This window comes from Gallinula chloropus, assembly GCF_964237585.1.
Source record: "Gallinula chloropus genome assembly, chromosome: 1".
Taxonomy (NCBI): Eukaryota; Metazoa; Chordata; class Aves; order Gruiformes; family Rallidae; genus Gallinula; species Gallinula chloropus.
The window spans coordinates 212041984-212057202 of record NC_140085.1 but is presented as its reverse complement, the minus strand read 5'-3'; the positions used below and the strand labels follow the sequence as shown (position 1 = coordinate 212057202).

General features: G+C 42.0%; 1 protein-coding gene across 1 annotated transcript in view; it reads right to left on the bottom strand.

Moving 5' to 3' along the window:
* Nucleotides 1-15219, bottom strand: part of B3GLCT (beta 3-glucosyltransferase) — a gene marked incomplete at both ends in the record, with an annotated part of 62297 nt that overhangs the window by 182 nt on the left and 46896 nt on the right. The window contains 5 exons of the mRNA XM_084280288.1: nucleotides 4018-4162; nucleotides 5023-5142; nucleotides 6826-6925; nucleotides 11817-11930; nucleotides 14817-14886. Coding sequence (XP_084136414.1) covers nucleotides 4018-4162; nucleotides 5023-5142; nucleotides 6826-6925; nucleotides 11817-11930; nucleotides 14817-14886 — 549 coding nt within the window. The remainder of the gene's footprint in view (nucleotides 1-4017; nucleotides 4163-5022; nucleotides 5143-6825; nucleotides 6926-11816; nucleotides 11931-14816; nucleotides 14887-15219) is intronic.

The window sequence follows — 15219 nt, the reverse complement described above, 5'->3', positions numbered from 1 at the left end:
CAAGTTAAACCCACTAGTACTCAGTGCTGAAAGGGAATTTTACAACCAGTGGCCTCTGTCACAAAGCAACGTGGCACAGACAAACCAGACAGTTCAGTGACAAGGGGGTTTTTACACCATTTTCCATTAAATCAATCAATAGTTGAGTCTTCACTCACACTGCAGCCATCATGCTGAGAAGTATTCTGATGCTAAATACTCCCTGTTTCTCAGGGTGAAATGGTCTCCATCCCAGTGTAGTATGTATTCCATCTCTTTAAACAGGCTGTTTTGGTTCAGTAATGACTAAATGATTTTAAGCAATCATCTCTCACTCCTCCTCTTAATGAGAGTGGCCAGCACTGCCAGTGTGATGTGGGAGCCTGATGAGGCCAGTAATTAGGAAGTTTCATAATGTTATGCTTTACTGGCTTGTATCAAGAGGCAGAATTACCACATGATGCCACATGATGCAGCTTGATGCACCAAGCATGTTTCCTTGTGAGAGTTCCCTGGCATGTAAGCACAGCACCATATAAAGGAGGCTCACTTGTAGTGCCCCCTGGTTAGAATCACTACCTTTGGACATTGTTTTTGCAGAGAAGTGCATGAAAGGCACACACTCTGTTTTTTTCCAGGTGTAAAACACAAGAAGAAAACTGAGTGATTTGGATGCTGAGTCACTGATTTGAATACCACACACATCACCTACTTCTGGCCATGTTAATGAATTCTGTGTGCTGCAGTCTTAATGAAGGTCCCTACATGCTCCAGACATAAAATTAGGCAAAAGGAATTTATCATTCAGAAATCTGAATACACACATATTTTTCATTTTGATATTCAAACCACAGAGTGTTTATTTTCAAAAGTTCCCCTGGAGAAAATCATGGGGAGCCCACCTCCTTCAAGGCTTTTGAAAAAAATTTGATGAATATTTTGGTTCCAAAAAGTGGAAGAATTTACTACAATTTACTCTGGATAGAAACAGTTTTTAGATGCCTGAGACCAATTGGGTTTTTTTGCTGTTTGCAAATCAATCAGCTTCTTATTGAGCTACAGACAAAACACTGGTGTTCTGATCACCTTGAAGAACGAGATCTGCTCTGATAACTGTTGTAACTCTTACTTTGAACCATAACTATTACTGAGGGGGTTGACCTTAAGATATAAATCCCTATAATTTCTTTCTCCTTATATTTTGTGGAAGCTTTTAGTGTAATCTTTGGTGGGTGGGGTGGGCTGTTTTTGTGTGTGTGCTGGAATTTGTATTTGGTATTTTACAAAAGCCAAGTACATTGCTCTTGGCCAGATTTTATATTTTAAGACCACAATCCTGACAGCTACTCAATGTGGGAAGGTTCCTGTTCTCTGAATGAGTCTCATCATGTCAGACACCTCTGGAACAGGATACAGACAACACGCCCACCTTAGCACAGAGCAAACAGAGCAAACACTGTGACATCACTGCGCTGCCATCCAGAGAGACCTGGACAGGCTGGAGAGCTGGGCAGGGAGAAACCAGATGAGGGTCAACAAAAGCAAGTGGAGATTCTGGCACCTGGGGAGGAATAACTGCTGGAATCAGGACAGGCTGGGGGATGAGCTGCTGGAGAAGAGCTCTGTGGAGAAGGACCTGGGGGTCCTGGGTGATGACAGGTTGGCCATGAGCCAGCAGTGTGCCCTGGGGGCTGAGAGAGACAATGGGATCCTGGGGGGCATCAGGAGGAGTGTGGCCAGCAGGTCACAGGAGGGGATCCTCCCACTCTACTCTGCCCTGGTCAGGCCCCACCTGGAGTGTTGTGTCCAGTTCTGGGCTCCCTGGGATAAAAAAGACAGGGATCTCCTGGAGAGAGTCCAGAGGAGGCTACAAAGATGATGAAGGGCCTGGAGCATCTCCCCTGTGAAGGAAGGCTGAGTGAGCTGGGGCTGTTCTGTCTTGAGAAAAGAAGACTAAGGGGGGACCTTATTAATTATAAATATCTTAAGTATGGGTTGCAGGGGGAATGGGCAGCCCCTTTTCAGTGTCTGTGGAGACAGGACAAGGGGCAATGGCTGCAAGTTGGAGCACAGGGAGTTCCACACCAACATGGGGAAGAACTTTTCCCCAGTGAGGGTGCCAGAGCCCTGGGACAGGCTGCCCAGGGAGGTGGTGGAGTCTCCATCTCTGGAGAGATTCCAGCCCCATCTGGACGCCTGTCTGTGCAATATGAGCTGGGGAGCTGCTTTGGCAGGGGGGTTGGACCCCGTGATCTCTCCAGGTCCCTTCCAACCCCTACAACTCTATGATCACAGACCCTCTAAGGATGAAGGTGTCTTTGCTACTGTTTCAGAATACAGACTCAGTGCTGTTTCAGATTCCTGTACTTCAGGGAACAGTTGCACATCATAACATTTCAGTCAAGTCTTTAAAAAACAATTCTCTGGTTGCCAGAAAAGCCAATTTGGGTTTTCCCATTTTTAAAATATCTGTTGCATAACAGTGGAACCTGTAGAATAAACACCCTCCATTCTGATTCAGTAGTCTCTCCCCCAGGGTTAATTTCTGTTCAAGGTATGTTAAAATAGAATTCATTGCAAGTGACAATAAAGCTGCATTACAATTCAAGCGTAATTTTCTATGTGGAAGGATCAAACTGCTAGAATGTCACTTTCAAAGTGAGACAGCATCAAATGCTCACCACTGGGGGTTACAAGGAAGTGCTTTGTTTCATTGCCTGAGGGCCAGTCCTACAAATGTGTGAAATGTGTTCTGTTCCTTCTGACTCTCCTTTAATTAGGTGACAGGTTTGGGTTTGTTTTTTTTTAAAAAAACACCCATGCAAGCACAAACTGTTCAATAATTCTGTTGATTTTTAAGATGCATCACTTGTTTTCTTTTTATATTGAAAGGAGTAAGTGGTAATTCTATGATTCTCTAATAAACAGGAAAGTAAACAGGTATGGTTTAATTAATATGGACAAGAAATAAAAATATTTAATAGTGTGTACTCAGTTTCTATTTCTCTAAATAGTAAAAGGCAATCTTCATGTAAGAAACCCTGATAATTAAAATAGCAAACTTCCCCCCTACACACACATCAACTGCTGCTTTGAATTACCTGACAATTTATTCGTTTTCAAATAGCCTGATACCTTCATCTCCATTCACATCAGCTACACAGTTTTTAAACTAGATTAACACCTGAAAAATCCTGAACACCACACTAAAAATGCTGAGTATTTTAAAAGTTGGGCACTGTTTGTGAAAAAAAACTTAAGAGCTTCTCTTTAATGCCATGTGAGGATGGGTGAAGTGTTTGTTTGTATTACAAGGCAGCAAATCTCTCTGGGACTAAATGCATTGTGTTTTGCACTGTGACACTACAGCTAGAGTGTTAAATATTCTGGAAGACAGAAACAAGATTCAAATCCATTCCAACCCACTTCTCCCAAACGTTTTGTGACCTCTTTTTCCCTTGTGCTACTATTTTTTCATATTTATACCATTCCCCAGAATCCACCATTAAAGCAAGAATTTTGGGAAAACTCTTACATTTTATATTTTCACTAATGAGGTTATTTCAGAATAGTAAACACTGAATCAGTAGAAAAATGGGATAAGTAGAGAAGACATTCACTGGAGAAGTTTCACAGCCAGTTCTCTATTATCTGAAGAAAAGAAGTATTGTGGTGTGGGTTTTTTTTCTTTTCTTTCCTTAGAGGATGCATCACAAGTATTCAAAGCACGTGGCTCCAAAATCTATTTGGTTTTGAAAGTTCCCACCTCTGATTGCATTTCTTATAAAGTGCATTTTTTATAAAATGGAGTCACAAGGGCAACTGAAATATCATATAAACCATTAAAGCACTGTAGTAATCCATGCTTTGAGGATATTCTTAATTTCCTAGATCAAACTTGTTCTGGAGAAACATGAGGTGTAGCAGCAGCTTCTTGGTTATCACACACTGACTGGGTTTGCAATATTTATGAGCCCTGTTTCCACGTGTGCACTCAGTGAAATAAATTGTAGATATTAGTAAAAATAACTCTCTGACCTGATGGAAAAGTGGACTGTGTGTTATAGGGATTCCTAAGCCACTGAAACACATCCCAAGGACCATGTCATCAGGCGCGTCCATGCTGTAACACCGGCACTTACTAGCAAGTAGTTTCTGAACAGCTACTCTGCTGAAAACCATCCTGAATGAAACAAGCAAACAAAACCTGTAAGACATCAACTACTAGAGATGCCAAATGGCTGATATCAATAAATCTTGCCAAGTAATATAAAATTGCAAGGCACCCTGTAGCCCTCTGGTATGACGCATCTGAACTCAGTATGGACGAGTGGCACAAGAGGCATTTTCTGAAAGACAATTACTTTGTATAATGAAGAGTATTCAACTGGCAATTATGCTGATTGGTTTTATTCCACCAATTACTTCGCAAGCCACAGCTGATATTCCTGCTAGAGTTGGCCAGGACCTTCAAGGGATATTCTCCTCCATCTTGCTCAAATGTAATGTCCAGTTAGTTGTCAAGTAGCAATTAAATTCAAAATACTCTAAACCTGAACTGTTGTTCCTTGAATCCTCAGTAAAACAGAGCTCTCTCCACAAGTGAAAATTCTTCCTTGAAGCCATGGCAAGGCTCTTCTCTTCATCCTACCTTTCCTGCTCACCTAAATATCAGCCTGGAGCTGTTAGATCACTAAAATAAGCCTGCAGTACATCTGAAACATGATGATGTCTTAAATTTAACAGCTGAGGGAATATACTCTTGGCTAGTATTCTGTATCTGCCTTTTCTGAAGTTGCATCACCCACCCAGCCTCACCAGAATACAGGGTACTTGAGCTACTACAAGTTATACTGAACAGACTCGCGTTCTGAAATCGCTTCATGGCCTCAGGAGTTCCATCACTCTGTGACAGTCCTTTGCTCAACACTGGGACATGACAAAATGTCTGTTTCTCTTGCAACTGATTTATGTTGCAATTCTAAACCTTTGCATTCAAAGCAGGGACTGATGCAGACCTCAGTAGGAATTTAAATACATTACCCTCCACCTCCAGTGATGTAACTATATCCTCCTGTTCCCAAGCCGTAACCGTAACGCTCTCCAAGAAACACTGGTTCATTTGGGTCATAGCAGCTGAGCAATTTTCGTAGCCTGAAGATACTGGAATACAAAAAAATCCATTAAAATTACATCATGAAGACATTCATTTTGAAACACACATTGATAGTCTAAATAACAACCCCATGCAGCACTACAGGCTTGGGGGAAGTTGGCTGGAGAGCTGTCAGGCAGAGAAGGACCTGGGGGTGTTGGGTGACTGCAGGCTGAATATGAGCCAGCAGTGTGCCCAGGCAGCCAAGAAGGCCAATGGCATCCTGGCTTGTATCAGAAACAGTGTGGCCAGTAGGTCTAGGGAGGTAATTGTGCCCATGTACTGGGTATTGGTGAGGCCACACCTCGAGTGCTGTGTCCAGTTCTGGGCTCCTCAGCATCAGAAGGACATTGAGGTCCTGGAGCAAGTGCAGAGAAGGGCAACCAGGCTGGGGAAGGGGCTGGAGGGCAAATCCTCTGAGGAGCGGCTGAGGGAGCTGGGGGTGTTGAGCCTGGAGAAGAGGAGGCTGAGGGGAGACCTTCTCCCCACCTACAACTACCTGAAGGGAGGTTGTAGAGAGGTGGGCGATGGTCTCTTCAGCCAGGGGACAGGAGATGGGACAAGGGGCAATGGCATGAAGCTGTGCCAGGGCAGGGACAGGTTGGACATTAGAAACAAATGTTTTCCTGCAAGAGTTGTCAGGGCCTGGAACAGGCTGCCCAGGGAGGGGGTTGAGTCACCTTCCCTGGATGTGTTCAAAAAAAGGGTAGATGAGGTACTTAGGGATCTGGTTTAGCTTAGGATGGGAATGGTTGGACTTGATGATCTTCAAAGGTCTCTTCCAACCTTGTGATTCTGTGATTCTGTGATTCTGTAAATGGCATTCTAGTAAACAGGACAAAAATGACAGGAAAAACTCAGAAATCCTACAGAAAACAGAGATGAAAACTTTCAAACAGAAATTATCGAGTTCCTATTGCTCAATTTGGTCAAATGATGAATCAATTAGCTTAAAAATATTTTTCAGAAGTCTCATTTTTCCAAGTCTCCTCTCAGAGGACACATGAAATCTATTTTTTCCCAACTCTGGCAAGATCTTGGGAAGTTACCTTTCCACTCCAGGAATTGAAAAATAAAAAGGTAGATTTAGGTATAAAGGTATATGAATATTGCTTTACCTACAGTTATTCTTCTATAAAATATCTGTATGTACAGAATGACTGTTGTTCTGTCACATCATTTCATGTTGAAGTGTTACCTTGAGCCAGTTATTCTCCGTGTGGTCCTGCTGGTCACTCGCTATGCCTTATTTCAGTTATACCACAGTGTCAGTCCCCAAGTGAATGGGATTTAATTGTCTACTAAAGGCAAGTCCCTGGACACCCTTCCAAGTGGCTCTGACAACTGACCATAGCTCACAGAACCTTGCTTCTGGCACATGTGAAGAAAGCATCTTAGGAAGTGTCTAAGCAAATATGCCTAGCCTGAGGAAAGCAGGATGTGTGACCATCTGTAATCACATTCAGACTGTAAGAACACACAATAACACCAATATGCATTGGTTTTATCCAGTTAGAAGATTACATTTGGGTTTACTATCAGTCAAGGAATGCTGAAAGTGACTTTTTTTTTCCTTGAAGGGGTATAAATCTAGATATGAAATGTCTGTACCAAATACAGAGAAAGACATGAACATTGCTAGAACTCCTACTGACATAAACACTGGCAATTCCTGACGTTGCAATGCCTACCTTATCAGTGTGTCATCATCCACTATGACTAACCAAGGAGTTCTGGCAGAGCTATGATTCAAAAACCTTTCCAAAATGGCAAAAGTTTTCCCACAGTGACCTAAATGAAAAGAAACAGCAGAATATGTCAATTTAAATGAGATTTTTGTAGGAAACAATTATTTGTGAATTAAATACGTATTTTACACAGCACTACCCAAAATATTTTGGGAATGACTGGTAAAATATTTGAGATGCAAGAGTGTTCATTGTGCTGAAAGTTATTTGTACAGATTACTCTAACATAGTTATTGCTTTCTGTGCAGGAACATACTTTTGAAGGATGGAAAACCCTTGAACATAGTTTTTGAACTATGGAAAACTGAAAAATAAAGTATATTCCAGCTATACTCTAAGCTTTGAACAATACATGGCAAAGTGCTACTTTTAATTTCCAAAACTGCAAAATGAGGAGACTGTGAGAGAAACATGTACTGCAAAATCATAGACTCATAGACCTGGAGAGATCATGGGGTCCAACCCCCCTGCCAAAGCAGCTCCCCAGCTCATATTGCACAGACAGGCGTCCAGACGGGGCTGGAATCTCTCCAGAGATGGAGACTCCACCACCTCCCTGGGCAGCCTGTCCCAGGGCTCTGGCACCCTCATTGGGGAAAAGTTCTTCCCCATGTTGCTGTGGAACTTCATGTGCTCCAACTTGCAGCCATTGCCCCTTGTCCTGTCTCCACAGAGCACTGAAAAGGGGCTGCCCATTTACCCCTACATCCCATCCTTAAGATATTTATAAACATTAATTAGGTCCACCCCTTAGTCTTCCTTTCTCCAGGCTGAACAGTCCCAGCTCACTCAGCCTTTCCTCACAGGGGAGATGCTCCAGGCCCTTCATCATCTTTGTAGCCTCCTCTGGACTCTCTCCAGGAGATCCCTGTCTTTTTTATCCCAGGGAGCCCAGAACTGGACACAATACTCCAGGTGGGGCCTGACCAGGGCAGAGTAGAGGGGGAGGATCACCTCCTGTGACCTGCTGGCCACACTCCTCCTGATGCCCCCAGGATCCCATTGTCTCTCTCAGCCCCCAGGGCACACTGCTGGCTCATGGCCAAAACCCTAAAATACACCAAATACACCAAGGCATCTTCATAGTAACTTTACATTAATCTGTTGTACTCATAAACAGCAATTCAGCTCCTGATGATTTAGCCCAAGGGAAGGTCTTAACATAGAACAAAGTTGAGAGTTAATATGGGCTGAGAATAGAAGAACCCTTGTTCAGAATGAGCAGGACAAGCAAATCAGGAAATTGCAGACTTCTACTGAAGGGATGTAAATCTTCCTAGAATCATAGAATGGTTTGGGTTGAAATGGACATTAAAGATTATTTAATTACCAGCCTCCTGCCATGGCCAGGGACAGCCTCCTCTGCCCAGGCTGCACAAAGACCCACCCAGCCTGGCCTTGAAAAACATTAGAAAAATCCAATTGGAATCAGACTTTACTCAACACTTTTACCTGGCTGAGATACTTGGGCTTGTACATCCTGGAGAAGAGAAGGCTCTGGGAAGACCTTACTGCAGGCTTCCAGTATCTGAAGGGGGCCTACAGGAAAGCTGGGGAAGGCCTATTTGTAAAGGGATGCAGCGACAGGATGAGGAGCAGTGGTTTTAATCTGGAGCAGGGTAGGTTTAGATTAAACATTAGGAAGAAGTTCTTCACTATAAGGTGCTGAAGCACTGGAACAGGTTGCCCAGAGAACTGGTGGAGGCCCCATTCATGGAGATATTCAAGGTCAGGCTTGATGAAGCTCTGAGTGACCTGATCTGGTGAAGATGTCCCTGCTTACTGCAGGGGGGGTGGACTAGATGACCTCTACAGGTCCCTTCCAACTTTACACATTGTATGATTCCATGATCTAGATTACAGTTGATTGTCTAAAGCAATCAATACTATCACTGCAATTACTAAACTAGCATTAAAAAATAAGGATAGGATAATTTATTTGAAGCTATTTTTTTAAATGCAGCAACTCTCAGATTAAGAAATAGGGAAGTCCTGGTGTTGCTGATTTTGTGGAACTATGAACTTAATGCAGAATGATATATAAACATCCACAACATCAAACCCAAGATTTCTGTATTATATTAAATGACAAAAGATGGAAAAAACCAGTATTACAAGTAAACTCAGCACAATTTGTTTAGTTTAGAATGCCAGTGGCCCACAGGTACCACTGCTCCCCACTGTAATGGTCAAAAGCTAAACGTGGAGGGTCCCTTCCCCTTGGTGTGACTAGAACTACCAGGCTAAAGACGATCCACACATTCCCTGCAAGTCTGCTGCCTTCTGGAAACTCCTGGAAATCCCTGCCTATTCTCCCTCTGCTTCTAATAGAGCCTCTGGAGGACACACAGAAAGAAACTCCCAAAGAAACCCAAAACCCCAACAAAAAAAAACAACCAAAAAAACCCAAACAAGTATCAAACAAAAAAAAACAAATTAAAAAACCCAAACCCCACCAAAACCCAGCTGGAAATAACCCAGAACAAGTGACCCAGTGGGGAGTATAAAGCTAACAGGCCACAGCTGGACACCTCTACTTCAGAAGGTGAGTAATAGCCTGTAGCAGAGACTGCAAGCCCAAGAACAATAGAGCAAATGAGAAAAAAAGCTCTAAAATGAATAAATTCATGGAAGCCATCATACTGACAGCTTTTTTTTTTCCTATTCAAACACAAAGTAAGTCACTTTAAAACCACATTACCTGTCATTAAAAAAAATCTTCCAACCCTAACATTTTTAAATCAAGGCATACAAAGAAAAATCATGTATTTGAGTACCACAGGGCAAGTAGTTTATGCTCAGTAACCAGCTGGAACTGTCTGAGCAATTCTGACATAAATCTATGGCTTCTGCCACCACACATGATCTTACTCAGGATCTTCAACATCTCACAAGTTATTACCCTTACCCAGAGTAATTGATGCCTAGGAAAGCCAGAATCAAAACTCACTAGCCTTGGTGACTGTTAAGCAGGGATCCTTTATTGCAGCGCCAGGCACACAGGCTCCTCCCACTGTGTGCCCCCATTAAAGGCAAATTTCTCATATTTATACAGATTAACTACACACATTCATTATAATTTCTAGGAAAAGGCAGAGTTATGCAAATTATTTCTAAGAAGTCACTTAGATTAATTCCCCACAGACAGGGGATGCTCAGTGACACCCAGGGGGTCCCACGGTGGTCCCCAGGGATGAAGGCTGGATGCCCTCCTTGCTCTCAGTGCATGCTCCCCACCTCTCCTCTCCATACTCCCAACACCTGCACCAACTAGCTAGTTTTTTGCAGAAAACCAGATATACTCAGTCAATTAATTGGTCCTTAGTCTCATTATTTATGACTCCCCTATCTTCTACTTCCTCTAGTTTCAAGGCTGTTACATTGTTGTGGTTAAGTTCTGTAGCTGCTTTCATGAAACAGCTTCTGTGATTACAGCCAGATTCTGCTAAAATCCAAAACTAATCTATTCCTAAAAACACACTAATTCTTACTTCTTTATCTTCAAGGCTGTTACTATAGCATCTACAGAATCACAGAATCACAAGGTTGGAAAAGACCTTTGAAGATCATCAAGTCCAACCATTCCCATCCTAAGCTAAACCAGATCCCTAAGTACCTCAGCTACCCTTTCACTGAACACATCCAGGGAAGGTGACTCAACCCCCTCCCTGGGCAGCCTGTTCCAGGCCCTGACAACTCTTGCAGGAAAACATTTGTTTCTAATGTCCAATCTGTCCCTGCCCTGGCACAGCTTCATGCCATTGCCCCTTGTCCCATCTCCTGTCCCCTGGCTGAAGAGACCATCGCCCACCTCTCTACAACCTCCCTTCAGGTAGTTGTAGGTGGGGAGAAGGTCTCCCCTCAGCCTCCTCTTCTCCAGGCTAAACAGCCCCAGCTCCCTCAGCCGCTCCTCAGAGGATTTGCCCTCCAGCCCCTTCCCCAGCCTGGTTGCCCTTCTCTGCACTCGCTCCAGGACCTCAATGTCCTTCTGATGGTGAGGAGCCCAGAACTGGACACAGTACTCGAGCTGTGGCCTCACCAGTGCCCAGTCCAGGGGCACAATTACCTCTCTAGACCTACTGGCCACACTGTTTTTGATACAAGCCAGGATGGCTTCTTGGCCGCCTGGGCACACTGCTGGCTCATATTCAGCCTGCAGTCACCCAACACCCCCAGGTCCTTCTCTGCCTGACAGCTCTCCAGCCAGTCTCCCCCAGCCTGTAGCGCTGCAGGGGGTTGTTCTGTCCCATGTGCAGCACTCTGCACTTGGCCTTGTTAAACTTCATCTCATTGGTCTCAGCCCATCGGTCCAGTCTGTTCAGATCCCTCTGAAGAGCCTCCCCACCCTCATGCAGATCAACACTTCCTCCTAGTTTAGTGTCATCTGCAAACTTACTGAGGGAGCTTCAATCCCTTCATCCAGGTCATTGATAAAGATGTTGAACAAGACTGGACCCAGGACTGAATTGTCACAGTTAAGTTTTGCAGCTGCTCTCAGAAGCAGCTTACACAGTTACAGTTTTCTCTTACACTAATCTATTCTTAAAACCATGAAAATTCTTATATTAAAGTTATATTAATTGTCTCTTTAGCTACACCTATATCAATCTATTCAGCATGATTACATTTCACTGAATCATAACAGCACCCATTTTTGTCTCTTTGAGTATATTATAGCCATGTACCACGCTTTCATGCTCACAGTATTTAGGTTCCTACTATAAAGACTGCACCTCTGTAGGTGAACTGTTACTCTCCCATCCATTTCCTGTGTGGCAAGAGCATTTTTTTTAAGTTTAGGCTTCACAAACATGCTACAGAAATAAAGAATTGCTGTATTATACACTATAGATGAAATATACATATAATCCATAAAATTTACCATGTTTTGACAGTTATTTGTGCAGAACTGACAACAACAGTCAATAGCTCACCTCTGTCAGTGTTAGGTATGCCTAAATCTTTAGTAGGAATGGAGATGTCTGCATAATCACTGTAGTATTCAATCAGGGCAGCTTCTCTTTCCCAAGTCTGCTTTACAACTGGTACTGCAAAACAATCATTGACATTGAAATGTGAGTAACTTGGTTAAAGTAAGTGCCTGATGACAACGTCTCTGTGCCTTGTTAACTGACACATCCATCTGCATGGCAATGACAACCACAGAATCACAGGGTGGCATGGGTTGGAAGGGACCCCAAGGATCATAGAGCTCCAACCCCCCTGCCACAGGCAGGGACACCAACCTCCAGGCCTGGAGCTACACAAGGCTGCCCAATGCTGTTTCAAACCAGCATCGTGGTTCTACATGTTCACTCTTTTTCCCTTCCTACAGTATTTAGAGAGAAGGAAGCAGTTTTAGTTACAAAGTAATACATTTTCTTTTAAAATATGACTGTGGTTTCACTCACATCACATGGAAAGCTGTGATGTTTACTGTTATGCTTAACCAAAGCAAGGAATACATCACTTTCACACTTGGCTGTGGTAGATGTTACTGCACACAGCAGCACCAACAGCATGAGAGATCAATCCTGCTTTCCAGTATTGAAACTGTCACATTTTAAAAACAGCACAACTGACTGCACATCAGGAATAACGTTCTGAGTCAGAAACAGACCAAGTGCACCTTTAGAAACACTACACTTGAGTTATGTGCATTACACCTGACAGCAATGTCACATTAATGCTCAAAAGCACCTGTCTCTGGAGACACACTCACAGAACAACTTTTATAAATATCATCATACAACCAATTTGTACCCCATGGAGATTCTTTCCAAAAGGGGGGATTGCTTAATGCTTCTCTATGAGAGCAACTCTTCTCTTACTAGTTTGCTGTTTGAGGTGAACATTTAAAATGGATCACACTAAATTAATAATTATGCTATAAATGTTTGAATTCTATCTCAAAGTGAGTAAGTTTGGGGTAACATACACCAAAAAAAAGCTGAACATTCAGAAGAGAATAGTGAGACTAAAATCAGGGTATTTTTCCCATTTTAAAAATGAAGTCATCAGCACTTAGAGGAACAGACTAAAATGAAATGAAAGGTGACTGCTGGGATAGAGTGATAAGTCAATGCACTAATGGAAAGGCTTTAGGATTTGGAAAAAAGTCTAATTCCACCTGTGTAACACCATGTGATGACTGATACAAGTCCTTCTCCACAGGGCTGGTCTCAACCCATTCTCATCTCAGTCTGTAGCTGTGCTTGGGATTGGGCCAACCCATGTGCAGGGCCTTGCACTTGGCCTTCTTCTGCTTCACATGGGTGATACCTCTCAAAGCTGTTAAGGTCCCTCTGTATGGCATCCCTTCCCTCCAGCATGTCAACCACAAACTGAATTGCCTAATACTTCATTGTTTCTAACAACTCATATGTTCCAAAGAGAGAAAAACTATTTGACATTTCTGATTAGCTTTGATTTGATGCAAATATTTATCAGTATGTGTTGTGATCACACAGGATGTTTAATACTGCACTACACAGGTACTTGGAGGGGGTCAGCTCTAAGCTCATAAGTGTGTTTTATTTGTACTACTTCTAGTACTTTGAGACACATGTTTGCAGTCTTAAAAGTTTCTTATATCACCATATATATGATGTGTAAGGAAAGTTGTACCTGAAGTAAATTTGAAATAAAATTTAGCTGCTTCTGCACACTGAACTCCAAGCCTTAATGTTGCACCAATGTAGTTTTTGGCATACAGTAAAAAATGACTTACCAGGTAACAGGAGCTCTCTGAAGCTGGCATCCATTAATCTGTCAAAATCTTGAGTAAGATTATCCTCTATTGCATAACACTGGAAGCTGTGAGGAAAGTTCAAGAATTTTCCTCAGTCTTCAACAGGTGTTTCTTGAAGTATGTTTACACAATCTTTTTGAAGCCTTATGTTCTTTTCTGACTTTCCAGGTTTGGGTTGTTGGTTTGGATTTTTGGTTTGAATTCTCATTGAATAAAATAAACATGGATCCAGAAAGGAGAACTCTTCAGTGAACTCCAGTTACAGGGCAGTCAAATTTGTCAAAATCCACTTTAGAGACAGCCTAATGACTAGGTGATTTAAATACTAGAAATGTACCTTCATCAAGTGCAGTGACATTAGGAAAAGAGATTTCATGAATTTTATTTTGAAGAGAAAAAACAGCAACTGGCAAAGAATCTACATTTAGATGTGAGAGAACCTACAGTTTTGGATGCATGAGTAAAGGGGGACTTAGTTAAGAAAAGAGCTTTTATCTTCATCCTGTTCTCTGACAATAGGTGTGGCACGCTACATCCCCACACCCCCAAAATCTGGTACAACATCTAGCCATTATTTCATTTTCAATTCTTTTCTGTCAATAATAATAAATTTAAATTAAGCTTATGAACAAACTAAGCCTAATGGTGACAGTATGATGTACCTGGGGTATCCAAAGGCACTCAAAATTCAAGTAAATTTCTTGGCAAAAAAAAAATCCATTCCTGAGTTTCTTTATTAATAAAATGCCTAGAATTAGAATGAACTGGTAGGTGGCATCAAGTAGGCAGTGTCTTCTGTTAAGTCAGTGGATCTGGAAATTTTCCTTCCAAGTTTTGTAGACACCAGATCTACTTCAACTTAGCTGAGCTTTTCTATGTATAAGCTGAAGCTGAGTGTGTCTCTCCATCTTTATTTTCTGTGCCTCTGAGAAGGGAATTAATACCCACTGGATATATTTTGTTGGGCTGTGCTATGTTTTATTGGTTGCTGTTCTTACCATGGGTATCATGGTCATATTTTTAAGGTGACTATCATTACCTGAACAATCCTACAGTTTCCAGCCAAAACACACCCTAGTGCTGTACACAGCTAGAGAGACAACATATATCAGCTTGTTTTTTAAACATTAATTTCATAAACTGCATCACATAGAACTATCACCTTGACTAAGGAACAACTTACTTCTGTCTCCATGAAATTTCTGACATGTTTTTACAGCAACAAAGACATCTTCCTTTTTCACTGGCTCTCCCTGTATGAAGAAAAGAAGAAAAGAAGAAAAGAATTTTGTCATTGCAGGGTCTGCCTGTAACATTTTATAGGATATGTATGGTCATATTTTTCATTGTATAGCTCATCATGTACCACAGTGGACCAGTAATACAGTAGGAAATACTTTTTTGTCTCTCAGGGAAAAAAAAAGTCACTAGTGGTTTAAAATTCCTGAAACAACACTACTTTTCCAATGATGTAGTATTTGAACATGAAGTACAACACATATCATTAGGAAAAGAGAATGAGTAATAGAACCTGCTGAAATAAGAATGATTAATGTGACAATTAATGTCTTCTTAAATTCTTTTAA